The sequence below is a fragment of the Oncorhynchus nerka genome, linkage group LG7 (genome assembly GCF_034236695.1).
Source record: "Oncorhynchus nerka isolate Pitt River linkage group LG7, Oner_Uvic_2.0, whole genome shotgun sequence".
NCBI lineage: Eukaryota > Metazoa > Chordata > Actinopteri > Salmoniformes > Salmonidae > Oncorhynchus > Oncorhynchus nerka.
In genome coordinates this window covers 14,486,342-14,496,209 of record NC_088402.1, presented here as the reverse complement: position 1 = coordinate 14,496,209, position 9,868 = coordinate 14,486,342, and the positions used below count along the sequence as shown (strand labels likewise).

Here is a 9,868-nt window from a genome sequence, read left to right as displayed (position 1 = left end):
GTTCTGCTGTTCCCCCAGGTTCCATTCATCCAGATCTGTTCTGCTGTTCCCCCAGGTTCCATTCATCCAGATCTGTTCTGCTGTTCCCCCAGGTTCCATTCATCCAGATCTGTTCTGCTGTTCCCCCAGGTTCCATTCATCCAGATCTGTTCTGCTGTTCCCCCAGGTTCCATTCATCCAGATCTGTTCTGCTGTTCCCCCAGGTTCCATTCATCCAGATCTGTTCTGCTGTTCCCCCAGGTTCCATTCATCCAGCTCTGTTCTGTTACACTGACCAATGTAAATAATGGATGATATATCATTGATCCTGACACCTTTAGGGAAATCAGATGAACCACATACCCTAGTTTATTTAGTAGCATGATGGTTAAACACAGTTACTCAGAACTAGCTGAAAGGTATTTACGTTTCAGAGAGACAAGGTGATGTAGGCTGATAGGGTGGGTGTACACTTTATACAAGAACTCAATTCAAACCTGCCTTCGCTCAATAATACTGTAGCTAGATATATAATAGGTGTAAAGATATTAACTATTACATGTAAACAACATTGTACCTTATATATTTCCCCTTTCTGTTCAGTACTATATCTGTTAGAATTGGAACGTGGCCGGTTGATATCCACAGAAATAACCTACAACACACACAGTAAACCAGAGGGGACGAGAAAGACGACAGCTTTGGTGACGACACACCGAGTTCTCTGTTGAGACACAAGAACTTGTCTTGAGGCAGTTGTTTTTTATTTTCATGTTCTACTACAGTGTAACAGCATGGCCATATAAAAGAGCATTATAGTGAAACCTTATTGGACCAGAAGAGACCCCCTCACTGCGTTCCCTGCTAACGGAGTGCACAGCACCTCTCGGGCTGACAATCTACACACAACAACGGAGACATAGAAAAAATCATCTAGAATGATATTTCTATGAACGGGGATACCGTTTATTAAACAAAAAATGTTAAAAAGCACCACAGTGAGGTAAACAAGGCATCGCCATTAGATACCAGAGAGAGGGAACGTTGACAACATACATCAACGGTAAACGTTAAAACAACAGAATCCCGGGTGGGTGGACTCCTGTAGCTTAAACGTTGCCCGTCCTGTCATTTCATAACAAATTGTTTTTAACAGAAGGAGGCGAGGATGTGGTGTGGGGGCATACAAACCCTGGATTACTGGTGCCATGTATTGGCCAATGAGAGGCTTTGAAGCCAGTGGTCGGCCATATCGCCACTCCCCAGTAAGATCAGTCCTCCATAGGAATGAGTGGAATTCTACAGTATTTCAATTAAATGCAAAGGACAAAATGACATGTATTTAAGTATTTTTTGTTGTAGTGAGGACAGTAACATTAGTACTCTAAAAATTATACTTTAAGATTGATACATGTATTTATTTTTTAGAATGGAGGAATAGCAAGATGGCTTCAATACAGCGCCCCCTGTCAGTCATCCAGAGTTTATATACATCATTGGGCCAGACACAAGCCGAAGAGCTCACTCATGCTCTCTCACACACAGAGCGAGCTGTCAGGTTGGAGTTGCTAAACGACACTTCCAGATATTATAAAGGGTTACTGTATGTGTGTGTGTGTGTGTGTGTGTGTGTGTGTGTGTATTTAGGTGACTGTGGAGTTCTGGTGCTGTGGAGTGCTGGTGCTGTGGAGTGCTGGTGCTGTGGAGTGCTGGTGCTGTGGAGTTCTGGTGCTGTGTAACAAAACAAGCATTCCTTGGTTTCAGAATGAAAGAATTCTCCTCAGAATGACACGATTACACCATCCACTGTCTTCTTTCAGCTGAACATAAAAACAACATATAATAGTCATTAATAAATGCAAAATAGTAGAAAAAACAACAACAACCAGATCCATCTCTTTCACTTTAGATTTAAACATCTACTCTTTAAGTATATATAGATTTCTCTCTAAACAACCAGATGTCCACATCATAATACAATGGCACTGAATGAGACCCAGGTCATACCATGTTCACAACATAGGTTTAGCCTACAGGTGAATGAACGAGACCCAGGTCATACCATGTTCACAACATAGGTTTAGCTTACAGGTGAATGAATGAGACCCAGGTCATACCATGTTCACAACATAGGTTTAGCCTACAGGTGAATGAACAAGACCCAGGTCATACCATGTTCACAACATAGGTTTAGCCTACAGGTGAATGAATGAGACCCAGGTCATACCATGTTCACAACATAGGTTTAGCCTACAGGTGAATGAATGAGACCCAGGTCATACCATGTTCACAACATAGGTTTAGCTTACAGGTGAATGAACGAGGCCCAGGTCATACCATGTTCACAACATAGGTTTAGCCTACAGGTGAATGAACGAGGCCCAGGTCATACCATGTTCACAACATAGGTTTAGCCTACAGGTGAATGAATGAGACCCAGGTCATACCATGTTCACAACATAGGTTTAGCCTACAGGTGAATGAACAAGACCCAGGTCATACCATGTTCACAACATAGGTTTAGCCTACAGGTGAATGAACGAGACCCAGGTCATACCATGTTCACAACATAGGTTTAGCCTACAGGTGAATGAACGAGACCCAGGTCATACCATGTTCACAACATAGGTTTAGCCTACAGGTGAATGAATGATACAACACATAAATTATTGTCGCCCTTCTTCGCTTCCGACTGAACCTCTCTTATTCATTGAGTGTTGGATAAATTGTTTAGCTTTAAAGTGGAGAACATTTAGCTTAATAAACAATTGAATCAGAGCTCCATCTACATAAACGTACGAATAGAAGACCAAAAAGAGAAAAGTGTTGAGTAAGATAAAGGATAGTCCTATGCAGTATAATCGAGGTGAGGAGGAAGCTGGGTTGTGAACAGAGTGGGTACTGTATAATAGTGTGTTTATATAGCTGGTGCTGGACTGTGTGTGTGTACTTCTTTGACCTTTAACCCATGTTATATTGCCCTTCATTTAAGAGTATTAGGCAACGTCCCGATTCTCCACACTTCTCCCGAAATGCGCACTTGCATACTCCTCAGCATGGATATAAAAGCATAGTACAGTAACGTCACTTTCACAATGAATAAACCATTTGACTTAGCTTCCTGTGTCCCAGCCAACCAGGTGGCTGGTCTCATCAAGAGGAAGTGGGTGGAGTTAGACAAGTCAACAAAACCAATCAGCTAGCTGCACCAGTGGGTTGGCCTCTGTCACCTGTCAATCACACAGTTAAACCTATTTTATTTAGTTATTTATCCGTTATTTTACCAGGTAAGTTGACTGCTCTATCACAGAGCTTCTGAATACTTTAGTCCAGAGAGAGAGAGAAAGATTGCTGTGCCTGCCCAATTGGAGAGAGAGAGAGATGTAGAGAGAGAGAGATGTAGAGGGAGAGAGATGTAGGTAGAGCGAGAGAGAGATTAATGTAGAGGGAGAGAGAGAGAGATGTAGAGGGAGAGAAATAGAGATGTAGAGGGAGAGAGATGTAGAGGGAGAGAAATAGAGATGTAGAGGGAGAGAGAGAGATGTAGAGGGAGAGAGAGAGATGTAGAGGGAGAGAGAGAGATGTAGAGGGAGAGAGAGAGATGTAGAGGGAGAGATGTAGAGGGAGAGAAATAGAGATGTAGAGGAGAGAGAGAGATGTAGAGGGAGAGAGAGAGATGTAGAGGGAGAGAGAGAGATGTAGAGGGAGAGAGAGAGAGATGTAGAGGGAGAGAGAGAGAGAGAGAGGGAGAGAGAGAGAGAGATGGATACGTGGAGGAAGATGTAGAGGGAGAGAAAGAGAGCTGTAGAGGGAGATGTAGAGGGAGAGGGAGAGAGAGATGTAGAGGAGAGAGAGAGAGAGAGGATATGTGGAGGGAGAGAGAAAGAGAGAGAGGGAGATGTAGAGGGGGAGAGAGAGAGAGAGGGATATGTGGATGGAGAGAGAGAGATGTAGAGGGAGAAAGAGAGAGATGTAGAGGGAGAAAGAGAGATGTAGAGGGAAAGAGAGAGATGTAGAGGGAGATAGAGAGATGTAGAGGGAGAGAGAGAGATGTAGAGGGAGAGAAAGATAGATGTAGAGGGAGAGAGAGATGTAGAAGGAGAGAGAGATGTAGAGGGAGAGAGAGAGAGAGAGAGAGGGATATGTGGAGGGAGAGAGAGAGAGGGAGATGTAGAGGGAGAGAGAGAGAGAGAGAGAGGATATGTGGAGGGAGAGAGAGAGATGTAGAGGGAGAGAGAGATGTAGAAGGAGAGAGAGAGAGAGAGAGGAATATGTGGAGGGAGAGAGAAAGAGAGAGAGGGAGATGTAGATGGAGAGAGAGAGAGATATTGGAGTGCTATATATTCCCTCAGCCTTTTCCCACCTCTAGGTGTAACAGCCCAGGGCCTAGTGGGCAGGTCTAGGCTGGCCCGGCCACAGCATGGCGTTACTACCACTACTTTACCATCATTTCTCCCATCAACCTGGAAGGTCAACACAGGACAGAGTAGCGTGAGAGAGAGAGAGAGAGAGAGATGTTAACCCCACCTCAACACAAGATCATCCACTGAGACTGCCTTTACAAGTGCTCATTCACTTCACTCAATTTTGGTATTGAGCAGACCCTCCATCTTGGGTCTTTGGTAAAGTATAGCGCCCGTAAACAAAACGTTAGTTCAAATTCCTGATGGAAGATGGGGTGTGGAGGAGGGTTTTACGGCTGGTTGGTTGTTTCAGCCCAAAGAGTGTCGGAGAGCTGTAACATTGGAGTTTCAAAACACCAAGAAGAATAGATACCGAGAAACAACAACATTAAAGAAAATGGCATATAAAAAACCCACCAACAAAACAAACTTTTTGGTTGCAAGTAGATATCATGTGACCAAAACTCTCATTGTAAATAACTATATTTAAATGTGAGCTGCTGGCTTTCTGTTGATCGACAATCCCTGAAAGAAAATGTCCCTTAATAGCTTCAGTAAACTGGAGAGATGGACAGACAGAGGGACAGGAACAGAGACAGACAGATAGAGACAGACAGATAGATAGATATACATTACATTTGAGATAGAAAACTGTGTTGTCCTGTGTTGCTGTGTGTTGAATTGCTTGTGGCGTGAGGCTTGTTGCTGCTGGCAATGTTAGTCTGTTCAGCACCCTGACTGGGTATTTGTATTTGTTTTGGAATTGATCCATTTTCCCCCACCAGGGGGTGCTATCGACCCCTCCCGAGTCCAGACACAAGATCCATTCCCTGGGGTGACGACGGAGGAGAGAGGGAGTAGAGATCCAGACTGTACAGGATAGAACAGAGAGAAAGGGACTGAGGAAAGAAGGATCTTTCCCCTCCTCTCTTTTGATTCTCCCAAAGATAAAACAAAATGGCCAGTCTTCTATGGACAAAGGAAGCCTGTTTTCTGGTCCCTTCTAGCCTGACGAATGTTCCTTTAAAAAAAAAAAAATCTGAGATGCCTTTTGTTTTTCAAAACATAGAAAGAAGAGAGACAACAAACTCAACATATAAAAAGCAGAGTTATTTTGATGTTGTTGTCATCTTTAGAGCTGCGTGTTGGTTGTTGCTTCCGAGGTTGGAAGTGGGAGGGAGCTAGAGTTAACTTGGGATTTACTCAGGACAGCTCCATCCTGTTGGTTCTGATAGACAGTCGGGTTAGGGAGGGGTCATTGGAGTAGACTGATCATTGGTTTTGGAGTGACGTTAACGCATGCTTAGGAAGGGAACAGAAAGGAACATCCCTGATTTCCATGGCGAAGGGCATGCAGCCACAGCGGTTGGTCGGTTGGTTACTTGGTTGGTTCAGTCAGTAAATCAGTCAGTAAATCTCTGGCAGGCTTTCTTCCATCGGCAGGCAGTGCACCACATGTCCCTGTTCTCCATCCCGTACACTTTACGACACTTCTTACCCTCGCCACGGGACTTACGGCTGGAGAGGGGCGAGATGAGGATATGGTCAAATACGGTTGTTATCTTTGACTTGGTTTATAATGATAGACAAAACAACATCTAAAATTGTTGATTTAGTTTATGTGAAGAAAACATAAATAATCTGCTAGTTTGTTTAATTCCTAAACAGGACATGGTTGCTCTCTCTAAATGTGGATACAACATAGGATTTCCTGTGACTTCAGGATGCCCAAAGTTCAGAGGTCATCAGTGAAAGGTCAGTCAGTAGAGGTCATCAGTACCTGAGTGAGCCAGTGGCTCTGGGAGGGGAGGAGAGGACTGCTATGGTCTGGGGCCGCTGCTCTACAAAACTCTGAGTCCGACTGTGAGTGGGAGAGACCTGGAGAGAGACAAACACAACAAGAGCTATCAGAACACAAAGATAGACAGAGAACTTTAATTTAGATACGGACACAAAAAAACAACTGGTATGCTTGAGAGGCTGTATTGTTGTGTGTGTGTGTGTGTGTGTGTGATGTGTGTAGGGGTACGAGTTAGGTAGTTGAGATAACTGAGGTAATATGTACAATCCCAGTGAAAAGTTTGGACACACCTAATAATTCAAGGTTTTTTCTTAATTGTTACTATTTTCTACATTGTAGCTTCATGAGGTAGTCACCTGGAATGCATTTCAATTAACAGGTGTGCCATGTTAACAGTTCATTTCTGGAAAAGTGGTGCGTGCATATGTATTCACCCCCTTTGCTATGAAGCCCCTAAATAAGATCTGGTGTAAACCAATTACCTTCAGAAGTCACATAATTAGTTAAATAAAGTCCACCTGTGTGCAATCTAAGTGTCACATGATCTCAATATATATACACCTGTCCTGAAAGGCCCCAGAGTCTGCAACACCACTAAGTAATGTGTACCAAGGAGACCAAGACCAAGGAGCTCTCCAAACAGGTCAGGGACAAAGTTGTGGAGGAGTACAGATCAGGGTTGGGTTATAAAAAAATATCTGAAACTTTGAACATTCCACGGAGCAGCATTAAATCCATTATTAAAAAATGTAAAGAATATGGCACCACAACAAACCTGCCAAGAGAGGGCCGCCCACCAAACTTAACGGACAGGCAAGGAGGGCATTAACCAGAAAGGCAACAAAGAGACCAAAGGTAACCCTGAAGGAGCCGCAAAGCTCCACAGCGGAGATATGAGTATCTGTCCATAGGACCACTTTAAGCCGTACACTCCACAGAGCTGGGCTTTACAGAAGAGTGACCAGAAAAAAAGGCATTGCTTAAAAATCAATAAATAACATGTTTGGTGTTCGCCAAAAGGCTTGTGGGAGACTCCCCAAACATATGGAAGAAGGTACTCTGGTCAGATGAGACTAAAATTGAGTTTTTTTGGCAATCAAGGAAAACACTACGTCTGGCGCAAACCCAACACCTCTCATCACTCCGAGAACACCATCCCCACAGTGAAGCATGGTGGTGGCAGCATCATGTTGTGGGGATGTTTTTCATCGGCAAGGACTGTGAAAATGGTCAGAATTGAAGGAATGATGGATGGCGCTAAATGCAGGGAAATTCTTGAGCGGAAACCTGTTTCAGTCTTTCAGAGATCTGAGACTGGGACGGAGGTTCACCTTCCAGCAGGACAATAACTCTAAGCATACTGCTAAAGCAACACTTGAGTGGTTTAAGGAGAAACATTTAAATGTCTTGGAATGGCCTAGTCAAAGCCCCCACCTCAATCCAATTGAGAATCTGTGGTATGACTTAAAGATTGCTGTACAACAGCAGAACCCATCCAACTTGAAGGAGCTGGAGCAGTTTTTCCTTGAAGAACGGGCAAAAATCCCAGTGGCTAGATGTGCCATGCTTATAGAGACATACCCCAAGAGACTTGCAGCTGAAATTTCTGCAAAAAGTGTCTCTACAAAGTATTGACTTTGGGGGGTGAATAGTTGTGCACGCTCAATTTTTTTTATTTTTTATTATTTCCTGTTTGTTTCACACAATAAAAAATATTTAGCATCTTCAAAGTGGTAGGCATATTGTGTAAATCAAAAGATACAGACTCCCCAAAAATGAATTTTAATTCCAGGTTGTAAGGCAACAAAATAGGAAAAATGCCAAGGGGGGTGGATACTTTCACAAGCCACTGTATCATTTGTTTTTCAACAGGACAATGACCCAACAAACCTCCAGGCTGGGTAAGGGCTATTTGACCAATAAGGAGAGGGATGGTGCTGCATCAGATGACCTGGCCTCCACAATCACCTGACCTCAACCCAATTGAGATGGTTGGGGATGAGTTGGACCGCAGAGTGAAGGAATTTGGGAACTCCTTCAAGACTGTTGGAAAATAATTCCAGGTGAAGCTGGTTGAGAAAATGCCAAGTGTGCAAAGCTGTTATCAAGCCAAAGGGTGGCTACTTTGAAGAATCTAATAAAAAACAAAAATATATATTTGGATTTGTTTAACACTTTTTGGGTTACTAGATGATTCCATGTGTTATTTCATAGTTTGATGTCTTCACTATTATTCTACAATGCAGAAAATAGTCAAAATAAAGAAAAATGTAGGTAGTAAAGTGACTAGGCAATCAGGATAGACAATAAACAGAGTAGCAGCAGCGTATGTGAAGAGTGTGAAAGTGTGAGTGTGTCGCATCAATATGCATGCGCATGTGTCTGTGTGTGTGTGTGTGGGTAGAGACCAGTGAGTGTGTGGGTAGAGACCAGTGAGTGTGTGGGTAGAGTCCAGTGAGTGTGTGGGTAGAGACCAGTGAGTGTGTGGGTAGAGTCCAGTGAGTGTGTGGGTAGAGTCCAGTGAGTGTGTGGGTAGAGACCAGTGAGTGTGTGGGTAGAGTCCAGTGAGTGTGTGGGTAGAGACCAGTGAGTGTGTGGGTAGAGACCAGTGAGTGTGTGGGTAGAGTCCAGTGAGTGTGTGGGTAGAGACCAGTGAGTGTGTGGGTAGAGTCCAGTGAGTGTGTGGGTAGAGTCCAGTGAGTGTGTGGGTAGAGACCAGTGAGTGTGTGGGTAGAGTCCAGTGAGTGTGTGGGTAGAGTCCAGTGAGTGTGTGGGTAGAGACCAGTGAGTGTGTGGGTAGAGTCCAGTGAGTGTGTGGGTGGTCCAGTGAGTGTGTGGGTAGAGTCCAGTGAGTGTGTGGGTAGAGACCAGTGAGTGTGTGGGTAGAGACCAGTGAGTGTGTGGGTAGAGACCAGTGAGTGTGTGGGTAGAGACCAGTGAGTGTGTGGGTAGAGTCCAGTGAGTGTGTGGGTAGAGACCAGTGAGTGTGTGGGTAGAGACCAGTGAGTGTGTGGGTAGAGACCAGTGAGTGTGTGGGTAGAGTCCAGTGAGTGTGTGGGTAGAGTCCAGTGAGTGTGTGGGTAGAGTCCAGTGAGTGTGTGGGTAGAGACCAGTGAGTGTGTGGGTAGAGTCCAGTGAGTCCAGTGTGGGTAGAGACCAGTGAGTGTGTGGGTAGAGACCAGTGAGTGTGTGGGTAGAGTCCAGTGAGTGTGTGGGTAGAGTCCAGTGAGTGTGTGGGTAGAGACCAGTGAGTGTGTGGGTAGAGTCCAGTGAGTGTGTGGTTAGAGTCCAGTGAGTGTGTGGGTAGAGACCAGTGAGTGTGTGGGTAGAGACCAGTGAGTGTGTGGGTAGAGACCAGTGAGTGTGTGGGTAGAGTCCAGTGAGTGTGTGGGTAGAGACCAGTGAGTGTGTGGGTAGAGACCAGTGAGTGTGTGGGTAGAGACCAGTGAGTGTGTGGGTAGAGTCCAGTGAGTGTGTGGGTAGAGACCAGTGAGTGTGTGGGTAGAGTCCAGTGAGTGTGCATAGAACCAGTTCAAGATAGTCAGTGGGGGTCAATGTAAATAGTCCAGGTGGCCATCTGATTAACTGTTCAGCAGTCTTATGGCTTTGGGGTAGAAGCTGTTAAGGAGCCTTCTGGACCTTGACTTGGTGCTCCGGTACCGCCTAACACGCAGTAGCATAAAGA

At 44.6% G+C, this 9,868-nt stretch overlaps 1 protein-coding gene across 2 annotated transcripts in view; it reads right to left on the bottom strand.

Annotated features, from left to right (window-relative positions):
- Positions 1–699: 699 nt before the first annotated feature.
- Positions 700–9,868, bottom strand: part of LOC115117120 (zinc finger protein 704-like) — a 100,697-nt gene continuing 91,528 nt past the window's right edge. The window contains exons 8-10 of one of the 2 annotated variants that reach the window (XR_010464281.1): positions 6,163–6,260; positions 5,019–5,900; positions 700–3,209 (exon numbers count right to left, since the gene is read on the bottom strand). Coding sequence is in view for 1 of the 2 variants with exons in the window: in XM_065020248.1 (XP_064876320.1) it covers positions 5,786–5,900; positions 6,163–6,260 (213 nt within the window). In the remaining variant the exon portion in view is untranslated. Of the gene's footprint in view, positions 3,210–3,847; positions 5,901–6,162; positions 6,261–9,868 lie in introns of those variants that run through there. The other variant, XM_065020248.1, reaches the window with a different exon arrangement.